The sequence below is a fragment of the Panthera onca genome, chromosome C1 (assembly GCF_046562875.1).
Source record: "Panthera onca isolate mPanOnc1 chromosome C1, mPanOnc1 haplotype 2, whole genome shotgun sequence".
NCBI lineage: Eukaryota > Metazoa > Chordata > Mammalia > Carnivora > Felidae > Panthera > Panthera onca.
Window position 1 is genome coordinate 28296591 of NC_138346.1, and position 25455 is coordinate 28322045.

At 38.7% G+C, this 25455-nt stretch overlaps 1 protein-coding gene across 2 annotated transcripts in view; it reads right to left on the minus strand.

The window, feature by feature from the left end:
* Nucleotides 1-25455, minus strand: part of PIKFYVE (phosphoinositide kinase, FYVE-type zinc finger containing) — an 81633-nt gene that overhangs the window by 51085 nt on the left and 5093 nt on the right. The window contains exons 3-13 of one of the 2 annotated variants that reach the window (XM_078450944.2): nucleotides 24382-24534; nucleotides 24084-24119; nucleotides 20787-20905; nucleotides 19913-20084; nucleotides 14770-14977; nucleotides 12513-12602; nucleotides 9884-10022; nucleotides 8433-8590; nucleotides 7127-7238; nucleotides 6053-6200; nucleotides 5346-5513 (exon numbers count right to left, since the gene is read on the minus strand). In XM_078450944.2, the coding sequence (XP_078307070.1) occupies nucleotides 5346-5513; nucleotides 6053-6200; nucleotides 7127-7238; nucleotides 8433-8590; nucleotides 9884-10022; nucleotides 12513-12602; nucleotides 14770-14977; nucleotides 19913-20084; nucleotides 20787-20905; nucleotides 24084-24119; nucleotides 24382-24534 (1503 nt within the window). Of the gene's footprint in view, nucleotides 1-5334; nucleotides 5514-6052; nucleotides 6201-7126; nucleotides 7239-8432; nucleotides 8591-9883; nucleotides 10023-12512; nucleotides 12603-14769; nucleotides 14978-19912; nucleotides 20085-20786; nucleotides 20906-24083; nucleotides 24120-24381; nucleotides 24535-25455 lie in introns of those variants that run through there. The other variant, XM_060623280.2, reaches the window with a different exon arrangement.

Sequence of the window (25455 nt, forward strand, 5' to 3'; positions counted from 1 at the left end):
AGAAAAGCAGACAAAGGATAATTCTTGTTAGTATGCTAAAAACTAACAGCAGAGAACTGTGAAAGCGAGAAACATTTATTAAGTCCATAAACACCTAGAAAGTCCTTAAATTTTAGACTCTCTAGGTTGCAAATGACCTTAATAATTACCTTCTTTCTGATGCTGAATCTCTTCTATTCTGTTCTTACTGAATAGGCTGAAGGATTCCTTACATTCCTTAACCATTCTTTTAAAATGTCAAATCTAGATTTCTCCTTTCAGATTCAGAATTAAAAGGAAACTTAGAAGTCACCAAGGTACCTAACGTTTCATCCAATGTAGGCATCAATCCTCAATAACTCTGAAAGGTGGACATTCAACACCACCTGGGCACCCCCAGTGCCCGGCAGCAAGAGCTCACTACTCCTAACTCCTGAACCTAGCTTCTCCTTCAGCCATATACAAAATAAATATAATTTCTCTCAGACAACATCACACGAACTATTAAGAACAACTTTCGGGGCACCTGGGTGGCTCAGTCGGTTGAGCATCCAACTTCGGCTCAGGTCATGATCTCACGGTTCGTGAGTTTGAGCCCCGCGTTGGGCTCTGTGCTGACAGCTCAGAGCCTGGAGCCTACTTCGGATTCTGTGTCTCCCTCTCTCTGTGCCCCTCCCCTGCTCACGCTCTCTCTGGTCTCTCAAAAATAATAAACATTAAAAAAAATTTTTTTTAAAAAAAGGACAACTTTCTCCAGAGTATTAATAGATGTTTTAAGCCTAATTACATTATTTTATGTTTAAAGGTGTTAAATTTCATCTTATTAGCCTCAGTCGATTGCTTAAGAAAATAAAGATATTTAGATTTCAATTCTGCTATCCAATGTGCTAGTTATTCTTTCCATATTTTAAAAATTTGTGAATCTGGAAAACATTAAAAGTGCTGACCAAAAAAAAACAAGCTTGTTGAGCAAGAACTGAATACAGATAGACAGCCCTATAGCATAACCTATGAGCATCCCTTTTCTGTTGATATCAGGTTACTCTTTCAATATCTGGCACAACCATTAAAGTACAAATCCATGTGTCGTATTAAGAGTGACACCCTTAAGTTCCTACATTTGCCAAACACACTAATCTCTTTATGTATGTTTCTTGTACAGAGACTCATAGAGACTCGAGTCTGTGCTATTAACAGGTAAACATGACTACTGTCTATAACTACCTCCTTAGTATATAAGTGCAAAACTATCCTCCTTGTCCACAAAGTTATTGAGACCATTAAATGTCTTATTAACATCAAAGACAACAGGATCCACCACAGTCTCCTGAGCTACCAATCTCCTACTACCATAAAAGAAGGAAATAGGGTTGTTTTGAAAAGACTTATTATAGTAAACCAACACTGGTGCCCACTCACTACCACTCCCCTTTCTAAATACAACAGTACATTCTTTTCATTAAATTTTTCTACAATTTTGCCAACTTTTTTAAAAAATTTTTTTAACGTTTATTTATTTTTGAGACAGAGAGAGACAGAGCATGAGCGGGGGAGGGTCAGAGAGAGAGGGACACACAGAATCTGAAACAGGCTCCAGGCTCTGAGCTGTCAGCACAGAGCCCAACACGGGGCTCGAACTCACAGACCGCGAGATCATGACCTGAGCCGAAGTCGGACGCTCAACCGACTGAGCCACCCAGGCGCCCCCAATTTTGCCAACTTCTAATGTCAAATCAAGAACCTACTTTTTCAAAAGTTTATTGCCTCTGTCACTACAGTCACCCTTTTCTCCTTTTCTCCACCCTCTCCTTTTCTCCACAATTTTAAGATAACGAACTCTGGCCCCCATGATCACAGCTCTAAATTCTTTAATCTAGTATATATTTTGACCAAACCTGACAAAAGACTAAAATAACCAGGCATTCTTGGGGCACCTAGGTGGTTCAGTCCGTTAATCATCCAACTCTTTATTTCAGCTCAGGCCATGATCTTGCAGTCTGTGGGACGGAGTCCCATGTTGGACTCCACGACTACCTCACTCTCTGCCTCTCCCTTGCTTGTGCTTGCTCTCTCTCGCTCTCTCAAAATAAATAAACTTTAAAAATTTTTTTTAAAAACCTGGCATTCCCTATCTTCTCATTATCTTGGACTTCACTTTCCTTTTAACCATGTAAGTTCTCTCCTGATAAGATTATCTCAATGGAGGCAAGGGGGGAAGCTTAAATTAATATTATATAAACTTCCTCGTTATCACTGGCATTATTTTTTTCTTTCTTTACACCACAATTTTAAAAATCTTTTCTGAGGGACACCTGGGTGGCTCAGTCAGTTGAGCATCCAACTTCAGCTTAGGTCATGATCTCACGGTTTGTGAGTTTGAGCCCCACATCCAGCTCTCTGCTGTCAGCGTGGAGCCCACTTTGGATCCTCTGCCCCGCCCCCCGCCCCTCCCCCCCCCTCAAAAATAAAAAATAAACATTAAAAACCAAATCTTTTCTGAGATGTCCTTGGCATTTAGTCCATCCATCAGCGCAATTTAGACTTCTACTATCCCTTTTTTCTTTTAAGTGCTAGCCCCCACTTTCAGATTCAACCCCATATAAAGGTTATCTCTCACAACTTTTGCAGACCATCTTTTTAAAGGGTTGAGAGCGGAGAGGTTGCAAAAGATTCATGGTGATTTTTTTCAACTGCAGATGCTTCCCCTTTAAATTTCCTTAGGGATACAATTTGAGGTTGTAAAAATACTGTACAAATTTCATTATCGAAGTTTCCTATTTCATTCCTCTCCCAACATTACGAGGTCAGGCGTCCTAAAGCAAATTGTCTAACTGCCCAGCAGTCCACCTTTTGCTATAACAAAATCCATAATGACTGGTCACTTCCTTCATGGTTTTCATAATTTCCTTAACTTTCCAAGATGTGGAATCAACATCAAGTCAAACATGTATTTCACATTCTACTTTCAGCAAAACAAGACTGCATCGCCAACACACTTGTCCAGAGAAGAGATATCCTCCATCACAACAGATGCCACCTCTGACCCACGCCTGTCATTTCCAATACAAAAGCATCACCCAGTGTGCTCCAGGGGACCAGACTATAGTTCATGTCACCCGAACGTCCGTGTCTAGTGGACTGTCCTCTCACACTCGCCCAAATGCTCTCCACCGTTTTTATAATTTTTGATGATTCCCATAAAGACCTGTATCTTACTCATGTTCAATGCCAGTCAGGTGTCCTCTTTTACCGCATCCTCTCTAAACTTCTATTTTTGAATAAGACAAACATTTTTATTAATGTAACTTTTTTTTGTTGTTGTTTCAAGTTTTTATTTAAATTCTAGGTAGTTAACATATAGCGTATATGAGCTTCAGAATTTAGTGATCCATCACTCACATACAACACAGAACGCTCATCACAACAAGTGTCCTCCTTAATGCCCATCACCATGTAGCCCATCCCCCACCCATCTCCCCCCACCAACCCTCAGTTTGTTCTCTATCGTTAAGAATCTCTTATGGTTTGCTACCCTTTCCCCCCCCCCCCCCCATTACTGTAACTCTTAAACGCTATTTTACCACTCCTTGAGGATAATGGTTAATATTGACAACGATGAGGGGCACGTAGGTGGCTCAGTCAGTTAAGCGCTCAACTCTTAATATCGGCTTAGGTCATGATCTCACAGTTAGTGAGTTCAAGCCCATGTCAGACTCTGCACTGACCGCACGGAGCTGCTTATGCTCTCTCTCTCTCTCTCTCTAACTAAATAAATAAACTTGAAAAAAAAAATATTGACAACCATGAGAAATTTGTTGTAGAAATGGGGGTTTGTTTCCAATTATTTTAGCATAGATGTTTAGGTTCAAAAATTTCTCTTTTCTGACCATATTTTTACACTCAAAATAAGAAGTAGCAAGGAATTACACAAGCATTTCCAATCTGAGGAAACAATTCAACTTCAGAGAGCTAAATGTTAAAATCCAAACCTCAGGTGAAATCATAGAACAAATTGTTTCATCTTTATAATAATGATTTTTTAGTTACTACAACATAATGAAACCTCACAATTATTTATTTACTTATGTATTTTCTACTTTTACATAATTTATTTACTTTTACATAATGCCTCTTTAGGGCTAAAATTTAATTTGGCTTTAAAAAAATTTTTTTAATGTTTATTTATTTTTGAGAGAGAGAGAGAGAGAGGGGCAGAGCACGAGCGGGGGAAGGGCAGCGAGAGAGGGAGACACAGAATCTGAAGTAGGCTCCAGGCCCTGAGCTGTCAGCACAGAGCCCGATGCAGGGCTCGAACCCAAAAACCATGAGATCATGACCTGAGCTGAAGTCAGATGCTTAACCGACTGAGCCACCTAGGCACCTCAAATTTGGCTTTTAATTATATCCAAAAGAGTAAACCTCAACATCCATTTTAAAAAAGCATTTCATTTCTTAGGTACTGCCACTAATGGATTTTAGCAATGCTTTACCTTATTTTTCCTTTTATACCAAATGTCTTTTGAATATGGCTATTATTGTTTGTGAGTCAGTAGAATACAGCTTCAAATAAGACAGCTAAAAATAATGCATTCATTTTGTATCACTCAGAGAAGAAAACTTTTTCACAAATATGGCATAAACATAACAAGCATTTTTTCTGAGGTGGACACAAGAATGATATTTATTAACAAAGGGAAATAATAACTAGTACATGGCCTGGAAGTACACGTGCGAGTATGATCAACACAATCCTTCCCTGCAAACAAATATCTGTGAGAAGCTTCTTCACAGTTAGAAACCATGGAAAAAATACAATGATATCAGGAAATAAATTTGCATCCTCGGTCTGTTCTTTCCATAATAAGCATTTTAAATTCTAGTAGAAAGATGTTTTGTAATGTGTGAATATCCGCCCCGCCCCCGAATATAGTTCAAGCACCTGAAAGGGTTTAGTGAAATACTACATTACTGGTTAATAGCACAAGCAAATAGGCTTTAAAACGTTAAATAAAGAAAGAGAAATGAATAGAGCAGAACGTCCATGTTATAAATGCCAAGAAATGCCACCTTGGAAGTTGCACATTATGCTACAGGGAAGAGCAGTCCGATGTAGTTCCTTTGAAAGACTACAAGCTTTATTTAAATTGGGTGTGGTGGTACTGAGGGAGAAAACAAGAAATAAAAGGAACCGACCAAAAAAAGTATGGGGAGGGGGTGTGGGGAAAATGAGAAAGGGTGGAACAAATCCCACACCACGTCCCCTCCGCCGTGTGGGACCGACGAAGCCAGAAGGACAGGCTGGCGTGAGATCCTACGGCCCAGCTCTCCAGCCTGTGCTTGGATTCCAGACGGTGACTACCTCCTACCTTTTTGGTCAGCAGGGTGAGGGGGCACATGTGGGTACTTGGAGGGCTTCTTGATATGGAAGTTCACGTTGTCCAGCTCCACGTTCAGGCTGATGGACGCGGCTGAGTCACTGTCCACTGTGGACTGGAAACTGCTGACTGATGTGCGCTTGCTAGGACTGGCAGAATCTTTTAGTGTTGGGGAGGGGAAAGAAATATAGGGAGAGGAGGGGAGTAAAAACGGGTTTCATCAGGGTATTGGAGGAAAGGAGAAAAATGTTTTTTTAATATACAAGCCCAATGTGCAATACCAAAATGGATACAGTATTTTCACGTACTTCTGTGTAGCCTTAATAAAATTTGAACATATTAAATATAAAATAAATTTTTTAAATGGAGAAATATATTGGAGGTTCTGCAGAGAGAAAGTCTGATATCACAGTGAAGAGGTGAGAAAGTTGTCTGCTGCGATATTATTAGCTCAGAGTTATTTTTAAGCTGCTGCAAACTACAGACTATGGCAAAATCTGAAAACGCCAGTAGCCTAACAAGTTGGTTTCTCAAGAAAATACTGTATCTAGAACAAGGATTGCTATCAGATGTTTACGTTTAGTTGGAGCCAAAACTTAAAGTAGGATTCTTTCAACTAAACAAACAAAACATTCATTTTATCAGACATACACAGTAATGAGTCATAAAAATTAAAATGTTAGAAAGTTTAAACTCACTAGTCAAATTATCGTCACCTTCTTCAGCTATCTGTTCCGTGTCACTGTCATCAAACTTTATGTCTTTAAACCACGATGGCTCAGAGTGTCCTTCCACAGAGTTCACGGAGTCACTGTCTGGAGAAGGGGTCTCGGAAAATTCTGTACTCTGGAAAGATCAAGACAAGAGCCAAGTCATTCACTTTCAATGGCAATGCTGTGAGGCTGTCACACTACAAATAAACGCTAGCCCAATACTTCTACAAAGCTCACCACTAAAGAGATTTACATAAAAATAAGCTAATTAATACAAACTAAGTTGCAAACCAACATTATGCTGACAATTCCACTCTTAAAATTATAATTCTCATTAATCAGTAGATTTAGGCAGCACATTATGAGAACATAATATACAGATTTTACAGTTTCATTTCATCTTTTTTAGTCCTGAGAGTGAACATGGCTTAGAATTTATTCTAATCCTATGTCAATGCTAGGACACTTTCTGGAAAGCAACTGTTAAATTTTAACAAATAATACCATACCTTTGTCTTTTCTGACCTCTGAGTTTCCACTTTTGGCTCACAAAGGTACGACTAAACATTATACACAACAAATTAACATAAACCGAAAATGAAAGCTTATCTGCTTAAAAAGTTCTATTTTAAATAATTTCCACTTCCCTAATTAAAAGACATATACACAGCCATCATTTTACCATTGCTATACAATACTGCTAATGCGTCAAAATCTACTGCATGGGTGATACTAAATTTTTTCAATCGTTTAATGACGTATACTCTCTCTTAGTCCTAAAACCACAGGCACAGTAAAACTGAAAACCATTAAAGGTAAATAACAGGCAACGATAATACGGGGTCAAGCTTAAGAAAAGCCATACCAATTGAAAAGTGTCTCATTCCAATTGGTTTTTCATACCACTGCTACCAAGTAAACCTGTGTTTAACTTTCAAACAACAGAGAAAACATGTTAGGAAAATGTATCTGTGAGTAATTCAACTACTTTTTATTCCCACTGATCAAGAAAGACTTCCCAAGCGAGCTATGTGCTCACTGGCGGACACGGAAAACTACCTGCAATGGCCTGTACAGCGCATACTCATCCCTGAAAAGCTGGTCGTGATGACTGACACAGTCCAGCCAACGTCCATCAACCATGGCTTGTCCGATTGCTATAGCTTGTGCCCTGAATTAAGACCAAAAAATTAAAACTTTTAAAAGTTAGGATAATTTCACAGGTACAAGATGAGACACAAGATGAATTTTTTTTTCCGTTCTAATCAGTTGAAATTTCAGATGGTCCATGGAGAGGTGAGGGGTAAAAGAAGCAAGACCTGGAGCTATATTAAAAGATTTTTCCAGATACCAAAATAAAGGAGAACCTGCTGATAAGGCAGTCCTACCAAAAACTAATTTTATTTACAACAAACACGTATGAAGTGCTCAAGTGCTCAGTGCGAGCATACCTCTGTACTTACTAGAATAAAAAAAAAAAGGATAACATGGTTCCTGCCCTCAAGGAGCTTACAGTCTTGATGAGATGACAATACCACGTATTACAGACATAGGTATGAAATATATATACATAAATACATGAAATAGACACAACACATTTTATTTATACGGCATTTCGCAATTTATAAAGCTCTTTAGCCCATATTATGAAATAATATCCTCAGCGCTTCTTCACAGGACCATATATTTTCCTCACATTGGAATTGAGAGCTCTAAGTCTCAGAGAGATTAAATAAACTGAGTAAAGGCACAAAACTAAGAGAAATACAGGCAAAACTGGAACCCAGGGCTTCACTGCTAACCCTTTTATTCTCTCTTCCTACATACTTGTTTCTTCCCAGGAAAGGAGCAGCAGCTAATCTAATCAAGTAGAACAGCTTAGGGATGTGATATTTTGAAAGGTAACAGGACCTGTCTCTTCTTCACAAATGAATCATGAGGCGAGCTAGGACACTCCAGGCATAACTTATGGACTCAATTCCCAAGATAGGTTGTAATGTCCAGATTAGGGAACAGTAGCAGGAGAATCCACTGTGCTTTTTAATATCTAGCTACATTCCCCAATCCTGTTTAATCAGAGAGCTTTGTGTTGTGGGAATTACTAAACTTCTGCTTTTAATAAATAAGGTAAATTGCGACCCCATTTGGCTCCTTGCATCTATCTGCTACTATCTAAAAGCCAGGAGGGAGAAGGGGTGACTAATTAGCACCCTAAGCACCAAATGCAGAAACAAATAGCACCCTATTCACAAAACATAACATTTGCTCCTCTTACTTATATCTCAATGTCATAGCCTCATAATAAATAAATAAATAAATAAATAAATAAATAAATGTCAAAAAGTCTTTCTTAAGATTACATTACCTTGTAGCAATGTGCCCATTTCGGATCAACCAGTTGACTAATTCTTTTCCCACAATGCAGTTGGGATGCGTTCTCAGCCAGTAACGGTGATCCTGAAACTCCATTCCACTACTATGATGGCAGATTTTCTTCCACAGGTCCTTTAACTGAACACTGTCCTAAAATCACATTATAAGCAAATAATTACTCCTGAGAAGGATATGACATACCTTTTCAAATTCTCTCCTGTGATTTTTAGACTCATAAAAGGAAATTCAACTTGAATTTGTCAGAGCTAACTCCCTTGATTTAATAGAAATGACATGTGCATGGGGAACAGCTTGAACTCAGCTCATCTAATTTCAAACATAACATTTTCTCTTAAAAACCACCATTCCTAATCAATTTTTTCAGTCAATGGCGTGTATGATCAGTCTCCTAGTTATCTAAGTACAACACTGCATACTCCTCGCTGGAGACAGGGCAAGGGAGAGGACACAATCATCAGTCACACTAATCTGTTTCTTGTGCCCTTCACTCCACCAGCTTCTCACCATTCTCATCTATACCTAGCTGTCTGGTGAATTTTCCTGAAGAAAGGCCTTCAGTGCATTACTCCCTGCTCAAAAACACTCCCAGCACCTACAGATTCAAATCTAAACTTGTAAAGGCTGAATTCACCATGTTCTACCAGGTGACCCCAAGTAACTTCCACTCTCACTGCCCACAGACTCTAACTTAATCTCTCCCCCAACCTCACCTAACTTATAAACCCTACTTTGGTCCATGGAAAATGTCATGTTCCTTTTCACCTCTATACTCTGTCACACCTTTAAATAAGATTTATTTTCCTCATTGCCTAACCTAAATCCATTCCATCCTTCAAGGTCCGGGTCAAGCCCTTCAGTTGAAAGCCTTTCCTGACTCCCTCACTACTAAGGATCTTTGTAGTTCTTATTATTAAAGTATTACTTGTTTTACTATTTAGGACCTGTCCATCAGCCTCAATTCTACCTTCTGAATTGTAAGCTTGAGAACAGAAGCCATTTTCATTTCTTTAAGTCACTCACAGGATTAAACAAGGTTATCTGATACACAGATAAATTCAATAAACAACTGATTATTATCTCACATAAACATACAATAATAAATGTACGCAAAGCATTTCATGTGTATGCAAAACATCTTTCAAAGTTTAAAAGCAATCTGGGACCTAACTAAAAGTGGAACTCTTATTATATAGATACCTGAATTCTGATCTTACCAGATGAAAGGGGTCAAGCGAATATTAATACAAATATATGAGCATGCAATGCTTAACCACTTTCTTAGGTGATTATAATAAAAACTTTATTTCCTCTATTAACTTATATGCTAAGTGGCTTTTTGTAGGTTTCTTAAAAAGAAAAATCAATAAAATAAACAACCTTCATGCTCAAACTAGCAATGGGTCAAAGATACTGGACCAGTACCAGAAGAATTTTGCGTTCATCCTCAGTGGTCTCTGTCCTAACGTATGTCCGGTTAGACTGGGGACTGACAGATGTCTCATATGAAGACACCATGGGAGAGCCAGATCGATCCAGTGACAGGTTAGTAATGCTGGCTGATCTGGAAATAAAAACAAAGAGTGAAAACACAATTGTAAATTCTTCATCGATAAATTACAGCGAAAATTCATTTTTAAATAAATGCTTACTTGCCAACACTAAAGGTACTTTTAAATACAGTTATGACGGCTATGTATGATATTATCATTGGGAGAAGCTGACAGAAGTTATCTAAAAATTCTCTATACTGTATTTCCAACTTCTATGTTAGTTTAAAACTACTTCAGAATAAGTGTAAAGGAAAGGCACTATGGAAAGATTACAGGAGAGTAATGACAAATGTAGTTCATATATCAGTAATATTTCAAAGAAAACATACAAATTCTTGTTAAAATGCTGAAAATTCGTGTGTGGTTTTTTTGTTTGTTTTTGTTTTTTTAGCTGACAAATATAAAGAATCACAGACTAAACGCAAAAATAATCTTGCAGATCAGCGACAGCAAACTATGGCCTACAGACTAAATAGTTTTTGTTATAACTGATAAACTAAGAGTGTCTTTAGATGAACGTCTATAATGTTCTGATAAAATACTAACTTTGAACCCCACTAAGCAAATGTTACCCCCCTCCAAAATAATTCCTTTCTTCTTATTAGACCTGCGTTGTTATCTTCAATTATATTTTGAATTTGATCAATTAAAAAATAAGTGAAAATTTGTTTCCTCTCTTATTATATTCTGACATAATATCCTTAATTTTGTCTCTTGGCAAAGTTACCAGATAAATGATTTGTAAGTGGAATATCAACAGCATCAAGCAAGCTTCTATTTATTAAAAAATTATAGCTAGAAATTTAGTTAGCATCTACTTAGAAAAACTGAACCCAAATTTTAGCTTCTATGTAAAGGATAAAAAGGCAGGAGCATCTACAGTACGTTAGATACTATATGACTCATTTAATCTGCACAGGCACACTATGGAGTAGGTACTAGTAAATCCATTCTACATAGAAAGAAATCAAGAATCAGAGATTAAGTAATTTAAGAGAACTCAGCTAATAACAAGGCTGCCATTCAAAACCAGGTGTTAACTGAAAAACTGCTCTCCCCAGGTCAAAGATAAAGATCCTTGTAAAATAACTTAAGGGGTGGACCGCCTGGGTGGCTCAGTTGGTTAAGCTCCAACTTCTGCTCAGTTCACAATCTCAGGATTCATGGGTTTGAGCCCTGCATTGGGCTCTCTGCTGTCAGCATAGAGCCCGCTTCAGATCCTCTAATTCCTTCTCTCATTGCCCTTTCCCCGCTCATGCTCTCTCTCTCTCTCCCTCTCTCAAAAATAAACATTAAAAAAAAAAATTCTTTTTTAAGTTTTTTAAAACAGACTCTCCAGTAGCTTCCCATTTCACCCAGAGTAAATGACAAAGTCCTTACACTTAACTGTAAGAACACTGTAGTCCAGGTACACGGGACCTCTTGTTACCCTTTGCCAGGTGTGCTCCTTCTAGGAATTTGTTGTTTCCTGTTCTTGCGGTACATTCTTCTACATGGTCAACATTCCACATGGTTCATTCCCTCACATCCTTGGGTTTTTGCTCAAATGTCACCTTCTCAGTGAGGTCTTCCCTGACCTCACTATTTAACATCTCAACCTCTACCCCTATGTTTTATTGCTTATTTGTGCTTTCAATTTTTGTGTTTGACTCTCCGCTGTATTCCACTATCTAGTTTATGGGTACTTAATGATACTTGTTGAAAGAACAAATTGAAAGTATGTTAAACCATAGTCATTCAGATGTCTAGTTCTCCAGGTTTATAACTACTTAGTCAACACTTAAGCTTATAAAAAAGAAAGCATTTTCAGTGAAGAGGTGTGAACATTAGTAACATCTAGTAAGGTGAAAACTGAGGAGGAAGTTTGCAGGTATAGAATGACTACAGGCAACTATTTCAAGGACGCTGGCTAAGAAGAAAGGAAATAATTGAGAATATAGGTCCTAGAGATGAACCATAAAGGAGAAATTTTTGTTTGTTTTTAACAGGTGACCTGAGTTTGTTTAAATGCTAACAGTAAGAAGTCAGCAAAATGACTATTAATGTACAAACATCAATAGGATAATCAATAAAAAATGAGCAGGGATGGGATCCAGAATACAAATGGAGAATTAGCTTGGTCAAGAGGTAGAAAAGAAAAAAAAAAATGAGCGATAAATGTAATCAAGTTGGTAAGTGGTGGTAAGAGTTAAGGAAGTGCCCATCTGTTACCTCCTCTCTTCCCTATGAAATAGAAAATAAGGCCATCTGCTAAGCTAGAAGAAAGAGGAGGCTGTGGGTTCCAAGATCTGAAGCCAGTGGAAAATACTAGAAAAGAGACACTGAAGAGAATGCAAGCCAGAGCTAACTAGCAAAAGGGAAAACAACAGTTTAATTCAGCTTTTAGAGCTAAGAAAGTATAACAATCAATCTCACCCATTTTCATCTGTTTGTTCTTCTCATTACTATGAAAAAAAGAAAAATTCAAACACAGAATATAAAGCTTTCATTTGGCAGCTTACCTATTTCGAGCAGGAGACTTCCCAGCATCTTCTTGAACAGATACAAGCCTTGTTGAAAGAGGAGTATTTGAGGAGTCTGGATGAATCAAACTATAAAGAAAGTAGAAAAATATGGAGATGCTTTGGGACAGTAACAAGCAAATCCAATTTCAATGAAGTGCTTTAACATTTAAAGGCTGATTGTGGGGCGCCTGGGTGGCTCAGTAGGTTGGGCGCCCAACTTCGGCTCCGCTCAGGTCATGATCTCATGGTTCGTGCGTTGGAGCCCCTCATCAGGCTTTGTACTGACAGCTCAGAGCCTGGAGCCTGCTTTGGATTCTGTCTTCCTCTCTCTCTGCCCCTCCGCTACTTGCGCTCTGTCTCCCTTTCTCTCAAAAATAAACATTAAAAAAAATTTTTTTTTAATAAAAGCTGATTGTTTTCCCCTGCAATGATGAAATTATGCATCAGTTTTATTTTATTTTAATTAAGGTAGAAACTATGTTTTTTTACATTAAGTGCATCAAATGCCAAAAGACTGGTAGTTTAAGTATATAGTATGCCCTTAAAATAATACATTGCTTGGATGGGTACTCCCAGCACTCCTTCATCAATCATATACACAAAACTGAAGTGACCTTGAGGGGAAATCCTGAATTCAAGTATTTTATTCTCAGTCCCCATAACCCGCTGGAATAGCACTGCAGAATTGGACAAACCTAGGTCCAAGTGCAGGCTCTCCATCTGACTAGCTGTATGAACTTGGGTCCATCACTCAATCTCTCTGAACCTCAGCTTCTACATCTGTCAAAAGGAGAAAGCAGTGCCTATCTCAGAGATGGGAAAACCAAAAAGAGAATGAACATCAATCAGCACAGAACTAAAATTATTCTACCTTTGACATTAATCCTACATCTCTCAAGAAGCTTTCAAAATCTGGTTTATTAGATGATACTTGCCAATTCTGGGCTCACACAATAGGGCCAGGTACAACTAAAAGGCATTACTAGCTAACGTAAGCAAGAACTGAGAATTCCTACATTTTTTTATTGTTCTATTAAATGTAGAATCAATCTTTAAAATTTATAAAATACATGTAATGTATAAAGAATCATGATGCCACAAATAATAACGCACCATTAGCACTGACTCCGAGATGCTTATATTCCCCTACCCAATCCCATTCCCCTCTGGGCTCTGAATGAAACTATGGTTGTAAATAGCATTTTGTTCCTTTTCTTTAAGTTTACCACGTTTGTATACCTAGACAGTGTGATTTTGTATATTCTTGAACCTCATAAATAATCACTGTTATATATGGGCCTTTCTTTTGTGCTCCACATTATGTCCCTAAGATTCATACACATAGAATGTAGCTATAACATAGTAATTCTTGACTACTGTTTAACTTCATTAGTTATATATTAATTCCTCATACCTTTAAGCGGTGATTGATAAAATAACTTGTAAGAAAGAAGTTAATTAAAACTCTAAGCTATTTGACATGGCCAGATTTAGTGTTACGCATAAGAATATAACTTAGCTAACAAAAAACAATCAGAAACTGATGAATTTATGATTCTAATTCAAACAATTCCAGGTAACTTCTAAGAGTTAATAACATCCTTCACTAGCAGGCGATGTAGCATATTTAGACCTATGGAAAAACATGAAATGTTCCTTAGGAAGGCAATATAATTCCATTTACACATATTATAAAAACAAACCTTAAGAGCATTCTCTTTCTCTAAGAAAGCTACATTAGAAATTAATCTCAGGGCGCGTCTGGGTGGTTCAGTTGGTTAAGCACCTGACTTCTGATCTGAGCTCAGGTCATGATCTCAAGATTTATAACAACGCAGAGCCTGCTTGGGATTCTCTCTCTCTCCCTCTCCCCGGCTCGTGCTCTCTCCCCCTCTCCCTCTCTCAAAATAAATAAACTTAAAAACAAAAAGAAATCATTAATCCCAATAACTTCTGTTGCCTATTCAAGAAATATTATCAAGATCATATATACACCTTACACTGTTCTCAGTGCCAGTGGGTAGAACAGTGAGCAAGAATGATACAAAGTCTCTCCTCTTGCAGAGCTTACATCCTAATTAGTCAATATAATCACGACAAACATGCTGTGATCCTTTTGAAGAAAGCCAAAGAAAAAGGTGGGGAATTTGTAGGAAATAATAAAAGAAGATAAATATTAACTGAAGGCTCTCATGGGTCACAAGACTATCTGTAGCTCTCAAATATAAATAAAATTGTAGTTAAGTGATAGTACCTTTGCCAAGCAAAATCATCCTCCAAAAATATGTTGCGGCTGGCTTTTCTACTTCCAACAGGTGTTCGAGGTTCATTTGGATCAAGTACAGACACAGAGGAAGCAGAATCTGAAAGAGCATTCAAGTCTTCCCCAATGGAATTACTGTCTGTGGAATGAGCATAACTTAAGGCTATTTTTCTACAGTATGTGCAAGCTCGGAGGTCCCCTAGGAGGGAAAACAAAAAAAGAAAATTAACTCAAAAGATAACAATAACAATTTAACACAACACATTATATTCTTGGGTTAACAGTTACTCGAGTAACAGGAAAACGTCTTCAAGTAAAGACCACCAAAAAAGAGGTTTTAAAAATGCAAAATAATTTTGTTGGCTCATTTATATATTTTAAAAACCATCATTATGATAAATTCACCCACGCATCCAAATTACCTCAAATATTTATTAATGAGTTAAGAAAATAGCACTCTGATACTAGAAAACTCTGTTTTTAAAAGAGTATTTTTCGGGGCGCCTGGGTGGCTCAGTCGGTTAAGCGTCCGACTTCGGCCCAGGTCATGATCTCGCAGTTCGTGAGTTTGAGCTCCACGTCAGGCTCTGTGCTGACAGCTCGAAGCCTGGAGCCTGCTTCAGATTCTGTGTCTCCCTCTCTCTCTGCCCCTCCCCAGCTCATGCTCACACTCTGTCTCTGTCAAAAACAAATAAACTTAAAAAAAAAAAAAAAAGAGTATTTTTCAAAAAAAAAAATGTATTTTTCAAGATTCTAAAAGTGAAACAAGGGGCAGTAGGCTCAAGGAAAAAAAAAATTCAAATAGAGTAAATAACCAATACAAATGAAAACAACATATTTTTCCTCGGCAAGAAAAGAGGAAAAGAGGAAAGCATTATGGAGGTCTCCATTGTGAAGTCCTAAGAGTGGCCTCCACAAGGGGGCACCATTGTAAAAACAAACAGAAAATGGGCTTACACACAGTAGGAAGCACATAGGTGAAACTATTGCAGAAATTCTTATAATGAACATTAGCATGGAAATGAAATATTCTTCAGAGAACAAACAAGGTAATTTAATACTCTCATACGTTGTAAATTTTTTTAGAACACAGCCCCACCCAAATATAAGTTTTCATTTCTACCCTGATTTTCTGTAACCACTATTCATGTGATTGATTTTGTAACAGTTTAGTGTACTAAAAAAAAAAAAGTCAGATAACTAAACTTCACAAATAACATGTTATTTAACAATTCTACCTTAATTTTTTTTACCATTAGCATTAGAAAACTGAAGTGACATGGAACAGAAGATTTCTTAAAAGCACCTGTACTCTGTTTTTACCATAATTACTACCAAGTATAGTAAATGGTGTTTTATGAGGCACCTGGATGGTTCAGTCAGTCAAGCGGCCGACTTCAGCTCAGGTCATGATCTCATGGTTTGTGAGTTCAAGACACGCATCGGGCTCTGTGCTGTCAGCTCAGGGCCTGGAGCCTGCTTCAGATTCTGTACCACCCTCTCTCTCTGTCCCTCCCCCACTCATGCTCTCTCCCTGCCTCAAAAATAAATAAACATTAATAAATGGTGTTTTAGGTTTTTTTCATTTTAAGACTACAACTATGTAGTGCTCAGTTTTTGTTAAGTTATGCATATATTTTAAGCAAAATTAAATACCACTTGTTGCATTAAAACTAAAGAAAAATATATCCACTGCAAACAGGACTACAAAAAGTGACCTCCAGTCTGGGATAAATGACAGTGTTAGGACATACCACCATCAGCTGACCAAAGTAGAACTGCAGTAAGGAAGTGAAATCACATCCTGCAGAAAGGTCTTTAAGTTCCCACAACAAAGGCTTGGTTTGTTTCTTACTCTAAGGAGAGCTCCCTTAACCAGTCAGCGATCAGAATAAAAATGACCACACCAACACAGTTCAGCCAAGCCTGAACTTGAAAGTTTTCATTTCATGAAGAATCTTTATCAGCAAGTGCCTGCTGAACACATGCCTGTGTTATGTGATGGGATACAAAGATCGATGAGACAGCTCTCCCACCGAAGAACTCAGTCGGCTGCGGTGAAAGACACATCTAATGAAGAAGTTACATGACAGATACAGAGATATTACTGCTACTACCACCAATAACTGTTCGATATTCATTCATCCCTTCCCATGTGCCACACATTATTCCGGGTACTTTTACGTTTACTCACAACTACAACATACAATTGCATCCAGCATGTCTTATCCCATTCGCAATGGGTTGGTTAATTTTATGTGTCAACTTTATGTTTGGTCAAATAGTAGTCTAGTTGTTGCTGCGAAGGGTTTTTATAGATATGACTAACGTACACAATCTGTTGACATTAAGATTACCCTCCATAAAGTGGGTGGGCCTCCTATCTTAAAAGATTTTTGTCAATTTAGCAGGTATAATGAGATAGACTGGTTGCTCCTAACTGCACTAGACAAAGTGGGGGAAAGAAAAGGATGACCTCAGGAAGTCAAATTCCCAGGTCAAGAACTGTACAAATTACCTAGAAGTTCCTATGTCTTCCCTGAAAGAAACCACTATCTCCTATAGCAAAAGAGCTGAAAATCAAACTAAGAGTTTCATCCTGCAAGTGGCTAAATTACAACGCACACTGAATTATTAATCTTGTAGTATGACTGCTACTAAAATAAGGGCACTGATTAGGAAGGAATGGAATCCTGAAAAGTAGAATGGGGATATATGAAAAGATCCTGATGAAGCGGGGGACACTAAACCCCAAAATTCTGCTGAGTCTTCTTTGCCTTTCTTAGCCTTCACACCCTGTCAGAGATTAACCCTGCTTTGCCTGAGAAATCCAAAATGGCCTGAGTTTGCTACCTTACCAAACACTGCTTATTCTCCTCAGGACCCACTCCCACCACCCTCTTTGCTTCTAGTGTTATAACATGACTCAAGTCCCCACAAGCCCTGAAAGGTAAGGTATAGTGTGACCCATGAGAAGGTGCACTACACTCCAAAAGAACTACATGATTTTTCTAACTTACAGGGACAGAAACTCAGGGAATAGGTGTGGAAGCAGACATCAAAGATATAGAATAGTGGAAAGAACATAAAGTAGGACCAAGCTGATTTTTGATATGAGCCCACTAAGCAAAGGTTCTGGATGGAATATCATAGCTTGAGGGGTAAAAAAAGGGCTCTAAGAGTCTGGTTGGTTGGTTGGTTGGTTGGTTGGCTGGCTGAAACATGGACCAAAAGCAGCCTATACTAAAAGAAGTTGAAAGGCCAGAACTGCCCTGGTATACAATGAAGGAAGGGATGCAAAGAAATAGGAAGATTATAATGTCAAGAGAGGATTTACCAAGCAAGACCTGCTCACTCACCCAGGAGGATCTGGAGCCCATGCCTTTCATGACCATGAGAAATAAATTTGTGAGGGGAGCCCCAGCATCCCTGTAGAGCTTTGTGGTCACTGTTCTCTGTAGGTCAGAAATTACAGTGGGAAAACTGCTGCCACTGAATTGGAAAACCTAAATGCAACGGAGACCATTAGATCCCAGGGTGGCGGGGGCCAAGTGATGGCACTTCATCGCCAATGACAAGGTGGGCATGCATACCACAATAGACAGTAGAGTCAAAGCAGCAATCAGAATAGTCTGACTTATAGGACCTGTGGCAGTGATCATGGTGTTCCTAGAAGCGAATTCAATGGGCAGTCCACTAAATTCTTACTTGATTTGTAGAACTCTAGATCAAGTGGACAGTAGTCTAACTTAAATCAAAAACAGTCATGGCTCCCCAATTCTCAGACTTGAGCCATTTATAGACCTAGAATTCCATGAATGAAGCAGGAAGGCTGGGTCCCCTTGAGGAAGAACTCCACTACACTGCCAAAAATGTATACAGCCTTCCCCAAAGGGACCTACAGCCTTTTATCAGGGTGACTGTGCATTGAGAAAAAGGTTAACAGTCAAACTTTGGGGAAGTTACTGGACTTTGGCTCTTAAGTGACACTAATTCCAAGGGACCCAACATTTTACTGTAGTCTGCCAGTCAGAGTAGGGGCTTACAGAGGTCAGCTGATCAACAGCATTTTAGCTGAGATCCATCTTCTAGTGGGTTCAGTGGTTATTCTGTCATTATTCCTCAGTTCTCAAATGTATAATTGGAATAAACATACTCAGCAAATGGCAGAATCTCTACATTAGTTCCCTGACCTGTGGAGTGAGAGCCATTATGGTAGTTCTGGCCTCCAGAACTGTAAGAAAGTAAATTTCTGTTGTTGTAAGCTACTCAGTTTGTGGTATTTTGTTATGGCAGCCCTGGGAAACTGACACACCAACCATATTAACAAGACCGGATTTTATCCTAAGGGTAATGGTCGCTCTGAAAGGGTTTCAGGCACGGGAATATCCTGACATGATCAAATTAGCATTTAACAAAGAATAATGACCAGAATGTGGAAAAGGAATTAGACAAAGCAAAAAATGAAAGGTAAAAAAAAAAATCTTTTAAAGGCTATAGCCATAATCCTGATGAGAGACAACTGAACTCTGAAATCTGTAGCAGTTTAGTGATGGGAAAAAAAGTGAGCAAAGCTAAGAGGAAGATCTGCATGGTAACAAAAATAATTTGAGAGATGCCGAGAGGGTTTCTCTTTTTGGAAACTTCTGTCCACCTTGCACTCCCAAGTCACTGTATAAATCCACACATCATTATTTTTTTCTGCTTCAACATATAATTTTAAATCTCCATATTGCTACAACTCATGAAAGAACATGAGTAAGATGCAATTTTCTAAAGCACAGTATCATACAACTCAAGGAAGATCTGCACTTTGTAAAATGAAAACTCTCGTGGTAATATACATTAGTAATGTCCCCTAACCATCTTGTCTAACAAATATTAACACTCCTATGGTCTTTGCTAGCACCTATGGCACACTATCTTTTACCCTAGTTATTTATGAACATGTCCACCTGCTTTATTATTTGACTGTAAAGTCCTTTAAAACAAAGCTGTATCTCCCTCACTTGTGTCCCCCATGTCTCACACATGAAGCTCCAAAATAAAAACTGGCTTCACATTGGTCCTGTATTACAACGACTTATAGTTACGATCTTTAAAAACTGTAAAACTTTCAATGAAATGCATTTACCCGTATAGCCCATAAATTTTCCAGGGATTTCTTGATTACAGCAACGACTGCAAAAAATCTGCCCACACAAGCGGCAATGGTGTCTGCGCCTAAAGGTTGTAAATTTCTCACTACAGTCGTAGCACTCTTTACATTGGCTGTCTGGCATCCAGTATTGCTTCAGGTCGCTATCCTATAACAATAAAAATATGCGAAATCGAAAATATGAAAGGATGCAATGACAAATATAGTGCTAATCAATACCCTACGAGGTTTCTTTTGCAGAAACTGACAAACCATTTCGAGAATTCATGTGGGAATTGGCCAAAATGACCAAGACAATCTGAAACAAAAACAAAGTTGAAGGACTTACATTACCAGCCATCAGAATTTATTCTGAAACTATGGTAATTTTAGACAGAAAATCAGTTCAAGGATAGAAAAAAACGGGAGCTATATAACAGAAAAGAGAGCCCTGGTACACCCGCACACATGATATGTGGACTCGTGACAAGATTTATAATGCAATCAGTGAAGAATGGTCTTTCAAAACCAAAATTGGTGCTGGGTCCATCTAGACATCCATGAGAAAAAAATAAAGCTTGACCCCAAAACTTCACATGAATAATGAAGTTTCTTGAAGAAGCTATGGAAGACTATTCGCTGACGGTGGGCTAAATAAATACCTCTTAAACAGAAAAGCACTGACTTAAAACAAAAAGCACTAACCATAAAGGAGAAAAAAATTTATAAACTTAAGAATTTACACGTAAAAATACACATTCATAGCTGAAGGAAGTACTAACTGGACATTCTTTCAGGCGGCATTATGCCAATTTTAGTGGGTATGGCATGAGGCCCATAGAAATATTTGATAAATGATCTTCTCAAGTACCTGGCTTTTCCCCTCCATGATTTCCTTGAGGCGTTTTAATACTGTGCTGAGGCTTCGAAGCTGAACAGCTGTACGAGGGTCATGACCTCCAAAGGCAGGCTCTGCTTTCCTTCTTGTGTCTGAGTCAGATTTACCAAAAAAAAAAAAAAAAAAAGCAACCTTGTTATTAGTCCTTACTGTCTATGCAAAAATAAGGCATGTGTGAAGATATATATGTGATGTATAGTGCCTTTTACTATTTACATAAATTTATGTTCTCCCAGCCAGTGATATGGATTGAGAGTTAAAACTAGTCTTTATAGGGGGTGCCTCGGTGGCTCAGTCGGTTAAGCATCCAACTTCGGCTCAGGTCATGATCTCACGGTTCATGAGTTCAAGCCCTGTGTCGGGCTCTGTGCTGACAGCTCAGAGCCTGGAGCCAGCTTTTGATTCTGTGTCTCCCTCTCCCTCTGCCCCTTCCCCGCTCGTGCTCGGTCTCCCTCTCTCTCAAAAATAAACAAACATTAAACAAAAACCCAAAAACTAGTCTTTATAAAGGTAAGAGGCTGTTGGAAGTATTTCTTACTACCATGTAAAACATTGCTTCACAGGCAAGTAAGGGCTACCTAACACAAGCACTGTCTAATAAGACCACTGAGAGTTTTGAGGCCTCTGCCAGATGTACTGCTTAAATGGCCCCAAAATTCATTAATGATTTATTGGGCTCTTTGGTCCCAAGCCATAATCAATACCGGCTAGAAATTTAGCAGAAGAAAAGGCAACCTCTGTGAGTTAACCTAGCTTAGCCTATATAGTCAAACAGTAAGCAACAGTCCAGTTCAGTCTACATACAAACCACCTAAGCCCCATTGAGCAGATGATCAGAAAGTTTAATAACCCAGCCCCCAAAGACTCTGACAGAGTTCAGAACATCCAGGGTGGTAATTTACCCACAAAAGTCCCTCCATCAAGTCTAAACAGATAAAAATGCCAAAGAATTGCTAGAACTCCAATCCTACCCTTTCCTGCCACCTCCTTAACCCTGCATCTCCAACTGGAAGGGATCACTTACACTTTAAATAGCAATACTTATGCCAGTCCTATCAACAGTAAAACAAACCCAAATTCAGTTTTGTAGCCAAAATGGGTGTGCCCACCAAAGCTGTCATGTTATTTCATTTTGCAGCCAGATTACCACTGAAGCTACCACCTATTCCTGGCTCTGGCAGTTACAAAACCTAAGTCAAGCGAAGGTGGCTTGACAAAAAGGCTGACATCTCTGTTAGCTTAAACTCATTAACCTAATAACCTATGGCAGATCAGGATGGAAAATACACCACCTTAAATCTTCTCAAACTCACTTATTTGCTAGTTGCCTTAGCTGTTCTTTGTCTGGGCTGGATGGGACAGAAAGGATTACCAAGAAATGAGAGGTTGGCCTCTAAACTGACAAAGAACTCTAAAGACAACTGAATCACAGAAGTGATTATTGAAACTGTACCTGTTAGAAAACTTAAAAACTTTACCTTTCTATAAATAGTATTACCCTAATTTCAGCAGATAACTCAGATGTGTTGTTACTAGAATAAAAGGTACAAGTATTAGAATGACCAAAATTTTGAATATCACAATATAATAAAAAGCAACTCTCCGTAATTTGAGTTGAAAAAAGAGGTAGACGAAGCTGTTAGAATTCCAATAGCTGTGCTCCCATGCAGGGACAACAAATAATCGTGAAGCCCCTTCTAGCTGCTTAGAGGTATAAGAGAGTACTAATAGCATCATTCACTGGAGAAGGAAGAGCGACACTGTTCCTGGAACCAACAGAATCACAGGTATCCGATGGAGGTGACAGAGATCTGAGAGGAAATCTGGTCTAGCACTCTGCCCTAAATAACCTTAGTTGTTTCTCCTGTAAAATGGATATTGCATAATTAAATGACTTTCCTAAAGTCATATAGCAAGTAAATTGTGGAATTGCAGCCTTTTGTTAGAAAAAGGAACTTGAGGGCACCTGGGTGGCTCAGTTGGTGAAGTGTCCGACTTCAGCTCAGGGCATGATCTCACAATTCGTGAGTCCAAGCCCCACATGGGGCTCTCTGCTGTCAGTGCAGAGCCCGCTTCAGATCGTCTGGCCCCCACTCTCTCTGCCCCTCCCCGCTCATGTTCGTTTTCTCCCTCTCTCTCTCTCAAAAATAAGCAAACATTTAAAAAAAAGAGAGAAAGAAAGAAAAATGAACTTGATTGGTCAGTCTCAGGCTTCTGAAGCTTAAATGCTTCTAGCAGCTAAGGTAGAATCAAAGAATCAAACGGAGTTGATAAAAGAAAGTAAGGAGTAGTGGAGATTGCAGCAAACTAGACATTACAAGCTCCACCTTGTGATATTTAAATTCAAGTTCATCAAAACACCACGACAAGGTGTGGTAGGCTGTCAGTTTGTAACCCCTAAGAGATTAGATTCTAGTCCAACTCCTCAATTTGACAAATAAAGAAATTCTATGCTTAATTCAGCATAGGATTTAGTCAGACCCCTCCACAAAAACAGTAGTGTTGCCAGAGGTCAGGTTCAAAAGCAAAGGAGCTTACTGAGCTTAGAGGTTAAAGTAAGGATGGCCTCCTTTCTCTCTCCCCCACTTCCCACTTTCTGACTCTTCCTTCCAAATGGCTGATGTAACCCAGGCAGAGGCTCACTGCTCTGGGAAACCTGCAGTGGTGATGCAGCCCGCCCCACTCCAGTCCTTAGGAGGTCGTAAACTGAGTCTGAACTAGCTAGAAGAGCTCTCTCACCAACCACCATTACCTATGCCTGCCCACTTTTCACTCGAGGATCTCACGGGGAAGACTGGCCAGACAAGACAAGATCTGGTGTTCAGGGACACTTGACTTCTAATGCTGCCCCCTCTTCCTCTATTATGTCACCTCTCACTGCCTTTCTTTTGCCCCCTTGAGCTGGGCAAGCCACTGTGCTGAGTTTAATAATCTAACAGAAACTGACTAACATAGAACTCTAACATAGAATCTAACATAGAACTGACTTTGTCTAGTCTCTCATTCAGACACTGATCCCCAGCCTATACTCATCAGAAAAGCATGAAAATGAAGGAGATGACTACAGTAGACCAGGACAGAGAACAAACAGGCAAGAGCTCAGCTTATCCAGCCACAATGACAGTCCGCATCCCAACAAGGACAGAAGGACAAGAGCAAGGGGCAGCCCACTAACGGAGTTGAGAGTTCTGCAGCCAGAGGCATGCACACCACATTACACTAGCCATCCCAAGAACAGATGCAGAATTAATTCACAAAGTTGAAACTAACCTGTATTCTCCTGGGGATGTTGCAAACTGTTCTCTTCTGAAACCCAAGCAAGTAATTAATCAAAAAAACAGTCAAGATATCTGTGCTTGGCCTAAGTTAAAATTTAACAAAATGCTTAAGAATTTTTTTTTTAGGTATCAACAAATTCTTTCACTATCTAGGTAACAGTTTCATGAATTCTGAAGAGCACCTGACTATTCCAAACAGCAGAAAAGTTAAGTCACTAAATAACCTGGGAAACACAATGTCTGGAAAAATCTAACACACAGAGAAGAATGAAATAAGAACACTGTCTCACCTAATACTGCTGAAGATCGCCGCTGGAGTTCCTCATTAAGCTGTTTTTTATAAGGTGTAGGTGACCTCACAGACTGTGTTCTTGAAGGGAGCTGAGGGCTGGTCCAACTTCCACTTAGAGAGGGCTGCTCTCCCTGGCCCCCTTCCACTCGCTCTGTAGCAAAGGAAAGCTTGGCATTATTTGCAAAACTAAGACTCAGAGTTCAGCAAAGAGAAGGAATAGATAAAACTGTTCTGAAGATAATGTATATACGTAATATATGCATAACTAAAAATTAGCTTAAAAAAAAGATATTCAAGAAAGTGGCAAAATTATGGGCCAATATTTCTTCCTTGGCATGTGATCTTCAGTTTGTTTTACTTTTCATTAGAAATACCTTGAGCATATTAAAGGAAATAGAATGTAAGCTTCACACAAAGGCGAAAATTTTTTTTATCTGCTTTATTTATGGGATAGATCCCATGCACTATTAAAACAGTGCAATAGTGGATAATAGGTACTCAATAAAAATTTGCTGAATAAAGAAAAAGATTATTGTCTTATGATGACTAAATATAATGTGTAATCCCACATGAGATCCTGGAACAGAAAAAGGACTTTAGGTAGAAACTGAAGAATGAATAAAACACATACTTTAGTTTATAATACTGTGTCAATAATGGTTCATTAATTGTAATAAGTGCACTATACTAACGTGAGATGTTAATAACAGGGAAAACTGGGTGTGGGGGTATATGAGAATCCTGTACCATCTTCCCAATTTTTCTGTAAATCTAAAAGCAAACAATAAAATTTTTCTAAAAAGTCATTACCTTAAAAATGGACTAACAGGAGATTTCATAGAACTTTAAATTGACTACTAATAAAAGTCAGTTAATACTGGAGCACCTGGGTTGGCTCAGTCAGTTCCAGCTCTTGGTTTTGGCTCAGGTCATGATCTCACAGTTCATGGGATCAAGCCCCCTGTCAGGCTCTGTGCTGACAGTGCTGAGCCTGCTGGGATTCTCGTTCTCCTTCTCTCCTCTGCCCCTCCCCTGTTCTCTGAATGAATGAATAAATAAATAAATAAACAAA